Consider the following 13,572-nt stretch of genomic DNA (forward strand, 5'->3'; position numbering starts at 1 on the left):
CTCTACTTTGCAACACTATTTTGCCAATTGCCTTTCCAAATTGACACCTGTGCTGCATAGCTTCAGACAGTATTGACTGAGATGTGGATAAAGTCCTAATGGTCAGACTCACAAAGAAAGCCAGATGTAGTGTGTTTCTGTGCTCTTTTCAGACAATAATGTTTCCTGTTGCACTTTTGTTGCTTGAAGAGTGTTAGAACATTTTGAGAAAGTAATAACGTTCACCCCCTATTGGCAGTGACATTGTATTATGTTCAGATTACACATTTTGATAACTATGTTGGTGTGTTTATTACATGTATGACAACTTTATTGCAAACAGCTATACCCTGTTTTTCATTTACACATCAGTGTGCCATTGGGGCTTCATGTGCTAATTCAAAATGATAGTTTGTCCCGTAAAAACACATTTTTTAAAGAGTTTGCTTCTGCAAGCGATGTTTACCGTTTTACTGGTTTGGTGTAAGGTTTTGTGGTTAGTGTGAAGAGTTTTGCAAAAACAGCATATAGTTTCAAGGTAGTGCTTTAGCAATTAGACAAACAACTGTAATAATTATGAAAAAACAAACCATCAGACAGCTTTTTCCATATCTAATGGGCGGGGAGATAGGGACAGAATTTCCTCTCTGTATTTTCAGGCTTAATGGCAATACACGATACATATCCCGGTATTTTCTGCGAAGTGAGCTACATGTTCAGCAGCAAACTGATCCACGGCTAAAGTCCTCTGTTAGTTTTGCTGCATGTGTTTTTTCACAGCAGGGCAGGTAAAAGAAGTTTACCTGTTGGAGGTGAGCTGTTTGCAGAGGTGCAGTAAGAGCCTGTTGTCTGCAGCTCTTCATCAACATCTCACTGTGGCTGATTTTGCTTTTACTACTCCTGTTTGCTGTATTATTATACTTATCTTAATTGAAGCCAGAGCATGTGAGCAGAGCGGAGCGGGTGAAAATTTCCACTCCTCGCTCGCAGACCTGTCACTTTGCGCCGCTCGTCCGCTCCGCTTGGTTCTGCGCATTCTTCGCTCCGCTCTGCTCCACTCGCTCACCACTCCGCTCAAAAAAACTGCGCCGTACTACCCTAACCTGTAATCTTCTATTCACAAATAAAACATGAGCTTGGTATATTCTCCGGGGAAGCCCTCTCCCCGCAGTTAGGGACCGTTCTCCAAGGTACCGCTGCTTCTCCTCTCAGTTTCTTTTCTGAAGTACACAGTAAACTATGTGGTGGGTGTGCGCAGGTGCAAAGATGCATTCTGGGTGGGGCATGAGCGACCGGAGCGAAATTGGAGCGAGAGATAAGGCTCCGCATCACCTTTTAAAAAAAAAATAGCCGCTCCTTGCTCAACACAAAATCCTTCCGCTCCCTGCTCCGCTCCAGCTCCGCTCACATTCTCTGATTGAAGCCACTAATACGTTTTGCTAATTCGGTAATAAACGAAAAGAGTCTTGAAAATAAAAGTCCCCCGTTATTTTGTTGTTGGAAAGCTTTTATTGTGAAGCAGCAAAATAAGCAAATGTTGAGTTTTCGAGCAGCAACTTCACACAACGCAGGAGCGAAACTAAACTCCAGAGATTCAGTTAGAAGCTACAAAAGACTTTTAAAAATGACATTCTCTCTGGTCTCCTGCAGACAGAGGTGAGGAGAGTCTTGCAACACACGGCTTATTTGAGAAGGAGGAAAAGGGGCCAGTCAAGTGTTGGCTGTGGTTGGCTAGACGCCACTGCTAACCTCTTGAATGCGGGCAGCCCGGCTTTTGGACCTACTCCGAAGAAGGAGTAAGTGCACAGCTTGGCATGGCAACGCGTGTCTAAACTGCTAACAGAAACACAAATCGGCGCAGCATGGCTTGACTGGACGCAGCTTAAAGTTACAGAGGAGAAGGCCCACAGTATTGTACGTGTGCTACTGCTGTAACTTCATTCATCTCAGACTGATGTAGCATAGCTTGTGCAACATATAGACCAATGTCGCACCGTACACTAATTAACAGACAGATTAAACAGAGGAACAGCTCTGCGTCTCTCTGAGTGTTGATGGAGAAACTGTGAGGGGGCGGAGCTGTGCAGAGAGTGTGAGAGAGGAGAGATGAACACTGGTATGTGTTATGTGACGCAACTTGACCCTATATAGATATAAACGGCGTTGTCTAAATATATATCCTGCTTGAAAATATATCGATATATTGTAAAAAAAAATCGATATACCGCCTGGCCCTAGTATCTAATTAACTGTTTGATTAACTGTATCAGTGTTTTATTCCTCTATGATTTGAATGTTCTACATAAAGTTTAACAGTTGGCTTCCATTTCTGAATTTCAAACATAGCCCAAAGGAAATTAACCAACTTTCATGGCCGAGTGTACACTTAGTGCAATAACATCATGCTCAGTGACTGAAGTCTCATTTTAAATGGTATTTGTTTACAGCTGTTGACTCAGATTTTTAAAATGTCTGTGTCAAGTGTGTGGAGCCTAATAGGGTGTTTTAACTGTTTTTCATATCACTGTTCAATGACACATTAAATTATACGGGTAATGCTTACATCTCTGAAATGTTTAACTTTTTAGGATGTCTAAAGAACACATTTAACATTTTCCCATAGAGTAAAAACAACTCTCAACTGTAATAAATATATATATATAGAGAGAGAGAGAGATATAGAAAAAGATGGCTGTGGAGGCAAAAATTTAACTGCAAACTTTTCGTTGTAATAAGGATTCAGAGACGTAAACTAACTCAAACATGACTGTGTCCTTGTCCAGCGGGCAATAAAAGTTAATCTGAGCTGGCTGGTGGTAATTAAAGTGTCTTCCTGTGTTATTGACTATCAGCAGCAGCAAACCTCCTCTTTGCTCCTTTCCTCTATTCCTCATCTCTTTTCTTTTCTCTCCCTCCATCCTGTCCGCTTCCTGCTGCTCTCCACTTCCATACGTCAATAGTCATTAAACACAATCTCATCGTCCTATTCCATGCACATACACGTTCGCACACATACACACATACACACACAGATCTGACGAGACTCTGTTGGTTCAATAGTTGATTAGTGTCTTGCCTAATAGTGCATAAGTCCACCCTCTGTCCTCTGACCACTAATGGACAGGTTTGGTAGACTGGAAGATACGCACTGAATATAAAACCAGGAAATGGACAAAAACTGGATATATTCAAGGAGGCACTTTAACACACACCTGACAATTCTTATAGCCCTCACTTGTTTTCTACAAGCTTTCCATCACAGCAAAACAACTTATGTTTTTTTGAACGAGTAAACAGTAAAACATGTATGGTATAAATCTGGCAGTTGGAGAAGTATCACAGAACACTGGGATAATGACAGGTCGTCTCCACAGTCCCATCCTATATTTCTTTCCTTAACTCTCTGCAAACAGTCTGTCAATCAGACAGACAGACAGGTAGCCACTAAGACACACACAAACACAAACATTCAGTCAGCTGCTGTATCAGGTAGACAGACAGGAAGCGAGGTGCATATTTGCTTGCATACATACTTACAGCATTATGATGTGGAGTGATGAGAACATGGTGCTGACTCAGGACTTCCACAATAGACAGAGACATCCTAATCAACTCTTCACATACTGCTGCACCTAAGAGAAAATCAAAACTTCAGCTCTACTGAATCATCTCCTCAATAAAAGCAGGGGATGATCCGCAGGCTGACCAGTAACAGAGCTCCCTGCAACGATGGCTGGGTGTATTCCAGTTGATAGTGCTGCCTTGAGCAAGGCACTGAAGTCGCTCAACTTCTCCAGGTGCAGTGCACTATGTACGCTGTCTCTTCAAGGCTGTACGTATCTTTGGCCAAATAAATCAAATATTGTGGATTTTTATTTAACATGTGTAAATATTTTAGTAATTGAGAAAGTAACTCACCCAAAGCACCAGCCAGATTTGTTTCATTGGACTCTATAGAGGTGATATAGTTCTGTGAGAAAGAGAGAGTTGACACATCAACTAATCACTACAATGGTACTTTTTAATATACATTGTAATTAGTGATGGTTGTTGTCATTTTTATTCCAACATGATCACTATGTGCTGCTGTGCGGTGGCACTGGTTCCCTGATTTCACCCGGCCTAAATATAAAATGACAGCAATAGATAACAGCAGTCCTTTTCATGATATCCTAACTGTCTCAGTGACTTACATTTGTTGGAATATCACTACTTAAACATGGCAAATGATTTGAAAAAGTGCCGATGAATCCTGGTTTTAGCACTCTTATTTTTTTGCCTTTAGTTGGTAAAACAATCATTCTGCTGGAGACACAAAACAAGAGCCTTTATCTGAACACTTACCAGCAGCAATCCAATTTGAGCAAGAAACTCTTCAGTTACAATTTGAGATCTGAAGACCTGTGAGAGGACAGAGAGTCGGTCACACAGACAAACAGGGGATGAGTGAGGGTAGGGTGAAGAACAGGAATACAAGTCACATTATTTTTCTGGCAGGAGTTTTATACACAAACTCATATGATGTTCAGTGTCACCTTCTTGAGTAAGGTGTTTCCATCTGGCCCCACGTACATTATAACATATGCTGTATTTGGTAACAGGCCCACACACCCAGGCAACAATGAATGTTGTATTAATATTTAAATAAAATAAACGACTTTTTGAGGAAAAATGGGCAATGCTGTGCTTAACAATGAGAGTGCGTACTTCTAATTTATGCCAACATCTATGTAGATAACATCACAGGCAATAATGACGGAATACTAAAATCAATAACTGAGGAAAACGCTTTTAGATCCAAGTTACCTGTGATGAAATGAGATCCAGCACTACAGGCAATGTAGGCAAAGTGTGTTTAAGCTGCCTGCTCTGAGCTGTGGATGGGTGTCTCCTCCCGATCACACCTCGTAATGCACACAAGACTTCCTCTGGAGAGAAGAGAGGAGACAAGATGACGGAACCCAAGAGGACATGAGAAGGGGTGAGAGTAGAGGGCTAATGGAGACTTACTTTAATACAAAAGTAGTTCATTTAAAATGTATTGTACACAGTTAAAAGAGAAGAGGAGACAAAACACAATCACAGTTTTTCAGTTTTTCAGTGTGTGTGTGTGTGTGTGTGGTGTATGTATGTCTGTACCCAGTATCAATGGTGCAGTGCTACTCAGATATGCAACCAGTAAATCAAGACACTGAGACAGGTATCCTGATTGGCCAGGGTTCTCTCTGAGGGGAGTGGCTTTGCGCAGGTCTCTCTCCAGGTGCATCACAAGTCTAGACAGAAAGAGACACACATGTATTGCATGTCACAAAATCTATGTAGCATTATACTAATACATTCATATTTCAAGGACGAAAGATTTTTTTTCACTCTGACTGCTTTTGGGATTTCATTGGTTTTACTGCTCCACTCATTTTGAGTTGCACAGAAGTATCGACTTAATGACCAACGTGTAAAAATGATGAAATGATGAAGACACACTAACAATATGATTCTGGTCAATGAGCTATGAAATAATGACAGGATGCATAAAAAGAAGGGGCAGGGAGACTGGCCAAAAGAGAGAGAGACAGACAGGCTCTGAGTTTGAGAACATTTTTATTCTCATCAGACGGCTTGTAACGAACAGTAATCAATAATATTCTATTCATAAATTCATAGCAGAGCTGAAAGGTTACCACTGCTAACTGATATTCATTACAAACACACAAACACACCCACATGTGTGCACATGCACACAGAAGCACATAAAGGATGAATGTAGAGACATGCAGAGATATTCAGAGAGGTCATACTAGTTAACAAATATTGATTCAAAGCTTTGGGAATGGTGCGGGGGGAGTGAGGGATTACAAATTCAGTGTTTTTCCTCATAATGTTGCATAAAAGATTAGCAGCCACGGTTCACAGTTATATGGAATCCAACACAGCTACTGTTACTATATTAAGGATAAAGTGCATTTCAGGGAAGCTTTAATAGTAATTGCTGGATTTTCCATGATTGTTATGGGTGTAGTGGGAAATAAAAACCTAGTTGGTACTGTAGACCCTCAGGTATAAAAACAGTTACTACCAAGAAAACCTTAACAGCATGTTATAGGTTTTAAATACTGTGAAGAATTGATAATGATAAGGCAAAATAACAATGCCACAGTACTAGTTCTGTAAATGTTTTTCTTTGTAGAGGCATGCTGCGGTTACAACTAGAATTGGCATGAAGAGATGAAATGTATCAAGTCGCCTAATACATGCCATGCACATTATTTGGAGACAGTGGTTTCGGGAGGAAAGGAGCAGGGAGAGGGTTTGGGGTTTTTTATTTTGTTTTGTTTTTTCATTTTCAAAATGTTTACTTATTTTTTTAAAACTACACACTAACATTTGAGTCGCCTTATAGAAGTATTTCACTGCTGGAAAGCAGTGTTTCAATAAAACTGGTCTGTCTATGTAGTAAACAGACACAAATACTTTTGAAGTTTGTGCAAAACAGAGAAAAAAGGGCTGTGGCATCTGATTTTGCTCAAGAGGTAGAAAACCCACAACTAACAGAGTACACAACATTGCACTGAAATCATAAACCCTCCTGCTGGTGGATGACATAATTGGAGTTTCCCTTCCGAAAACAATATGGTGGCAAGCTGTTGACAAACAATCTTGTAATATAAACAGTTAGCTAAACATGTTTCTGAAAAGATATGAGGCGAGAAATAGGCAATGAAGTAACAATATCTTGGTTCATATTCAATCAGTGCTGTTTAGTTTTACTGTTTGATTTGAATGTCTTCAGCCTGCTTTTTCAATATGAAGGAAATAGTATGGTACGCACTTCCTGTTTACAAACTCTCACTATTACAGCCAAACAGTGGATGAAAATATGTTTCTTCAGACCAATTTAGGTAAGACATAGGCAGTACAGTAACATAATCTTGGTTTATTTTCAATCAGCACTACCCAGTTTTACAGTTTAATCTGAATTTGGTTTAAGTTTGAGAGTGAAAGAGAGAGAGAGGGGAGGTTTTTGATCCACTTCTACATTCTGAGGCTGTTCAGACCTGGTATTAACATGAATTTTAGGTGATCTGATTAGAAAGGGACAGTGCTAAATGCAAGTGCAAACGACCACCAAGAGAGATCCAGTCATTCGAACCACTTGCCAAGGTTTGTTGTTTAAACACTAATGGGTTGTGATGTGTCCGCAACAAGGACTACAGGATGTGGTGGTTGTTTTAGTGACAGCCCGCTTATGCTCTATAACTTACCCATTTTATGTTGTAAGTAAGGTGTTAGTTATCTGGCTTTATCCTCTGGGTGCCATGAACATAAAATTCCATGGCAATCCATCCAAAAGTTGCTGAGATACATGTATTACAGTTGGGACCACAGTGGTGGACTGATGGACCGGTAAACTGACTGTCAAACCAACATTTCCTTCCCCAGAGCCATGCTGCTAGTGTATCTGAAAATAAGCTTATTAGATTGTTAAATTGTATTTCACAAATTATGTATGATACAAACAAACCTTCAACTCTAATAGACATTATTAAGTCCGATTTAGCTGCTGTTGTAGCCTGAATTTTCTTAGCCTGTCAGTCGAGTTACGAGTGATGGTAGGTTCATGAACAGAGTGTGTGTTTCATGTCTGGTGTCGGGGTGACCCTTTATTTATATTTGGTTCAAGCATGAATCCATCTTCAACAACGGCAAAGTCAACATTATCTGATGACCTCAGCAGCTGGAAATATGATGCAGCATTTCCTCCTAATACAAAATGCTTATCAGGATATCTTCCAATCTACTCTACATGTCTGTCTGTCTGGGTACCTGTCTGCCTCTCTAACCAGCTCTAAGCTCTGCTTCCTGTCTGTCTGCCTATTTGTCTCCCTGCGAGACTTCTGCCTGTGTGTTCCTCTTTAAGTCTTGCAGCCATTTTTTCCAATTGCTAAATAAAGAGAGACAAACTTGCCACCTCTCTGTCAGTCGCTGTGGGAGACTCACAAAGTACTCACACACAACTGACCTACAAGTGGCCTGCTCTGTGTGTGTGTGACTGTGTCTGTTGAAAGCCATCACACTCCACTCCCAGTGGCAATCTTGACACTTCCTCAGTGAGGCCTGCGCAAGTTTATCTCATACAGACAAAAACACACGCGTGCGCACGAACACACATATTTTCACGCCACTGAGGAGCTAATTAAACACAACGTGCCTGGGTGAGAGCAGGACTGAGAGAAAGACGTGTGTCTGTGTGTGTGGTTGAATCATGCAGAGTGCTCAATGGGAGAGAGACAGGCGGGTCAACTCTGACAGCTCTAACACTGTGAACAGAGGGAGAGCGAGGAGAGGGATAGAGAGGGAGAGTGTAAGTGTGTGTTTGTGTAGGGGGAGAGAGAGAGAGAGAGAGAGAGAGAGAGAGAGAGAAAGAGTCATATGTAAAAGGCAGTTGTGTGTTCAGATTTTCAGGAATTTAGTTGTGTTCATATCAAAATATAATAAACCAAAGCACAGCATGAGATGCTCTGGAAAATGGCTGTGATGTCAAAGCGAACAGTCCAAACAAAAATATCCTAAATGAGGAAATAAAATTGTTTGCCCAAAATTGATTTCCTGGATCTGTCCAAAACTAATTTATTTTAATTATAACCAGCTGAAACTATGCAGCTCTTTTATGTCCTTTGTGCACTGCATTGTGGAACATCAGTGTTCATCACTGTCACATTTAAAAAGCAGGTGAATTCATTACATATAATGACACTTTCAAGGACTTATACTTTTGTCAGACATTATATGAACTCGCTGCTTGCTCAAAACCCATTTAGTTCTGTTATGTAGGATATAATACAGACACAGAATATAATCTTAACTTGTGAATAACTGTGTAAAAATAATTAAAACATTATTTGTATTTATTTGCAAAATATCAAACTACATTGATGCTGACATAATAGAGCTCCTTAGCAGCTGCCAAGGAGAGGTTTTGTGATTATGTCATTCACTTTGTTGGGTAAAAATCATTCTAAAGACTTGTAAATAATAGGCTGTGTCAACAAGCCTAACTCTAACTACTCTTAACCTTACTCTTTCATGGAAAAGTTAGTCTGGCAATTCACAAGTGTAAAATGTCACAGAGCAATAACTGAGAAAGAGAGGGAGTCTCAGATTGAAAGAGAAAGAAAGCAAAGTGTACGAGACAGGCATTTTAATTAAAAAAAACTGCAAGTGAAAGAGAGAGGGGGAGAAGAAATGGCAGGGAGAGAGACAGTTATGAGGATCCATATGTCAGTAATCTAGGGCATCTTTTTCAAACTGAAATACCAACTAGTCATAAATTACCAGGGGAATTGGCTGTGTATATGTATATCATGCATATGCATCTGATCATGTGGGCTATGCACACTCACAGCTGCGGTGGAATTTAGTGTGGGGTGAAACATAGGACAACCAGCTAATGAACCATTTGAAGTTCCAGTAAAGTTACAACATACAGCAGCATAAACTGAATGTCCAGGGTACATACATTTATATTATGATTCCCACGGCTGCTGTGCTAGTTAACGTAAAGGTTACGCAGAGTACAAGTGCCTTGCTAACAGCCCCAGGCAGCATTTTCATGAAGGAAGCCTCTCTTCTAAAAGCAATCTGCTTTAAATATCAGATAACTGTGATGAAAAGCGATCTCTGAGTGCTTCTATCAGAATGTGAATCCTCTGCTTCAAGATAAATCACTCTACAAAAGCATGCATGGCAGAATTTGTTAGTTTAATAATCGAATAAATTTCAAACGCAGTGTATTGTATAACATGACCACACTAAGTCAGTTAAACGTGAAAATGAAGCCTTTTCTCTCTGTCCACATTGTTTTCACACCAAAACCAAAGCTTTTCTAAAGTGCTCTTCAGTAAATAAATCTGAAAGTGACAGTCTTGCATTTTAGTGTGGACAGGAGTAAACAGATCTTTTGGAAAACTTCGATACAAGCATGCTCAGACGTGATTACCTGCTGTGGTGCGCTACAGTTAAATGTTCAACTTTCTATTGCCTATAATTTCTTAAACTAAGTGGTAATGTGCCACTTTCACAAACAGTGTTTTCTGATTTTGTCTATTACTGTGGACTCGTGTATCAGTGAGTAATGCTGCATTACCTTGAATTTGTGAAGAAAGTTTCACTTTTCTCATTGTTGTGAAAACAATGAACATATTTATTCATTGACTGATTGGTGACCATGTTTAACAGCTAAACTATATCAAAACAGTTGTATATTAACACAACTCCTGCAGTATAATCCAACTGAAAGTGGAACTTATCTATGCTCTCTTCAGAGCCAGACTCCAGTACTACAGTTTCAGCAAAAATGCATGTGCTTGGAAGTACTGAGCATTTATGACTAAATGAGACTTGGATTATACTGCAGGATAAGTTGTGTGAGAGTTTGTAAACAGATGTTTTAAAATAGTTTTGCTGCTGTTAAACATGGTCCCCAATCAGTCAAAAAATCAATATGTTTGCCATTTTCTGTAGGGATGCAAAAGAAACAAAGTAATAGCATGAATGACTAATTTACAAATGGTATCTTTATGGGTCAAGTATTCCTTTAAAGTCCAAGTGCACTGAAAACTAAAACTGAAGCACCTCACTTGACATCACTTCTGTGGCACACTTGGTGGCATCAGATTTGAAATGCTAACATCACAGAACCAGAAGTATTTTGGGAAAGGGTCACTATTTAAGGCTAAATTGTTGTATATTTAGATACCCCTATTCATTTTCCTACATTTCTATTTGAGGGGAGTAGGAGGGTACCTGTTGGATCCGTGCTGCTGTTTCCGTTAGTTAGTCGGCAGTAGAACACTAGTAAATCCAGTGGGGACCAGCCCTCTCATTTCTTTGATTTTTTTCTCCCAGGTGGGTGAAAGTCACATAAAGCACAGCTAATCATAACTTTATACAATAGTAATTAATTGTTATATTTATGTAGCAAGTGAATTTGTTTGACCAGTCAATGTCAGTAAACATGACAGATGATCCGGTGTGGATCTGTTATGCTAACATCTCTGCTAGTATCTGATATGTGACAACACAACAGTTAGGACCTATGGTAGTATAGCTGTTGGCAGTATTACAATTGCATTGCTCATGAAGTTTTAAGCTAAGATAACGCAGCTGAGGTCCGCTGTCAGCTGTTGCCAAAACTGGTGTGCATTCTCACTGCACATCTGCCTCTCTGTCTCTTCACCTCTCCTCTCTGCCTCACTGACTTCGGTGGCGGGATCCTCATCTGACGCTACAAAATCGAAACAAGGTTGGAGCAGGGGCATCAAAGCAGTCGCACTTTGATGTCCCTTAATATAATACTGGTGCATGTTCGGCCATTTTAAATAGGTCTGCTTCAAAACACTCGCTTCAGTCACTTTCAGTGCGTTTGGGTCTGTTGTCTCAGAGTGGGCTACTACATACCAGAATGAGAAGCTCTTACTTAAAGATGCGCATTCTTCCCTTTCAATCAATCACACTAGGCTTCAAAACAACTAGACATTGTTTAAGATACACCAAATGAACAATTTAAAGTAATTGTTGTGGTAGTTACTACAGTTGCCAACTTCTTTCAGTTGAATAATACTGTAAAAACAAAAACCTGGAGCACAGTTCTAGATTTGCCTTACCACACCTTATAGTGAGGAGGGAATTTAGTTTTAGCTATAGCAGAGCTGAGCAAGAGAATACACTCTGAAAACCACAGCTAAATAATTAAAGGGGAATCCCACCCTGAAATGGAATTCACAAATGGTATTTGTTTGTTCTCTGACAGTTCAGTCTGTGTGTGAACATGGGCAACTACATTCCACAGAAACTAATTAGCCAGTGGTCTGACAGACTGAGTGGAGTTATGAGAAAGCTTCACTGGTCCAAATCTCAGTACAGTCAGTCAGTAAGAGGGTGCAGGGCATACACTATGTGGTAAGATAACAGTTAACCACACACAACACCCTTGGGCACCCCTGGTATGGTGAAGTAAAGTTAAAACAGTGTAACTCTGTAATCAGCTAGATGAAATTAGATTTGAAACTTGCAGCTTTCTCCATAATAAACAGGACATGATCTCTTGTGTATTTTATCATATCTGGTTTATCATCTATTCCAGAGCTATTTCTATGCTGAGAGGGGTCACATAGAGTAGGCATGTCCCGATCCGATCACGTGATCGGAAATCGGGGCCGATCACGTGGTTTCAGACTCGATCGGAATCGGAAGTTACATCCCGATCAGGGATCGGATATATGCCTATGACATATCAGATACATGTCAGGGTTTTCCCTATTTGTCTAAAGCAAGATGGGCCGCAAGGGGGGCGTTCAGATGTAGCTCTTTTGCACTCTCAAACCCATTACTTTTACTGTAGACGTGTGTCATGTGCGCTCATAACCCAAAGCGACGCCAGCGGCGCGCCTTCGGTGCAACGCACTTGTTTTTCGTGCACGTCCGTGTGTGTGTGGCTGCGTCGTCGCGGACATGTAACGATATGAAATGACGGCGCTTGCGAGAGTGTGAGAGATGATCGTCCGTGTCACCGTGTCAGCTGACTGTTTAGTACGTGTGTGTGGCTGAATTGTTTCACTGCTGACTTCCAAGCAGCTGTTGTTGTTGATGTTTGAGCACTACAGACCCCAGCAGCAACAACAGTCACTGCAGCTTCTACTGAGAGCGAGTCAGACGTAACGCACGTGAGACAGACACACAGACAGACTGCGCAGATGTCGCAGACATCGTTAAACTTCTCACACTGTTGTGTGACGGCAGATACAGAACCAGGTATTTATTTAAAGTTAGAGAGGGAGAAGGAGTGAGGTGAGCTGGGTGAGGGAGGGAGGGAGGGAATGAGGGAGGGAGAAGGAGCGAGGTGGGGGGGGGGGGGGGGGGGGGGCAGACAGGCAGGTGAGGGAGGGATAAAGGGAAAGAGGCTGGTGATTGAGAAAGGCATGATAAGCTATTTTATTTTTGACCAAATGTTCTTGTTGTTGACTAATGGATAATGGAATTAATATTATAGCGTGGAGCTACTGTACTATTATCATACAGTGAGGTTTTAATATCATGACATGTCTTACAATACTGCAATAAATGTCATGGGCTTGTTATTGGGGTACAGTATTGTAATATTGTGAGATTGTGATATTGTTACATCCCTAGTAGAGCACAAAGAACAGAAAAATAGTGGGATGATACAGTTAATCTACAGTAAAAAATTTTACTGCATTGCCAAAGTATCGGATCGGGACTCGGTATCGGCAGATACTCAAAATCAAATGACTCGGACTCGGGGGCAAAAAAATGTGATCGGGACATCCCTAACATAGAGTATTACTTTCTTCTGACCAGCACACAGTTAACAGCAAATCTTAATGTTGTCTTTCACAATGCTTTTAAATGAAATTAAGGTTTTCTAACTCTAAGAGCTGTTTATGAGGAGCATCAGATATTCATCAGATTAGACATATGAGATGGGTTAGTTTTTATTTACATATAATGTCTGCAAACCTTGCCTATGTGAATGAGTGCATGTGCACGCCCGTGTGTGCTTGTGTGTGGGCGTGAGTG

The 13,572-nt window shown here is 40.6% G+C and overlaps 1 protein-coding gene across 1 annotated transcript in view; it reads right to left on the reverse strand.

Moving 5' to 3' along the window:
- The window catches only part of ulk4 (unc-51 like kinase 4), a 115,127-nt gene that overhangs the window by 51,422 nt on the left and 50,133 nt on the right, over nt 1-13,572 (reverse strand). The window contains exons 23-27 of the mRNA XM_033639704.2: nt 5,119-5,252; nt 4,786-4,907; nt 4,324-4,380; nt 3,898-3,949; nt 3,517-3,611 (exon numbers count right to left, since the gene is read on the reverse strand). Of these exons, the coding sequence (XP_033495595.2) occupies nt 3,517-3,611; nt 3,898-3,949; nt 4,324-4,380; nt 4,786-4,907; nt 5,119-5,252 (460 nt within the window). The remainder of the gene's footprint in view (nt 1-3,516; nt 3,612-3,897; nt 3,950-4,323; nt 4,381-4,785; nt 4,908-5,118; nt 5,253-13,572) is intronic.

This window comes from Epinephelus lanceolatus, chromosome 10 (assembly GCF_041903045.1).
Source record: "Epinephelus lanceolatus isolate andai-2023 chromosome 10, ASM4190304v1, whole genome shotgun sequence".
In the NCBI taxonomy this organism is placed as follows: Eukaryota; Metazoa; Chordata; class Actinopteri; order Perciformes; family Serranidae; genus Epinephelus; species Epinephelus lanceolatus.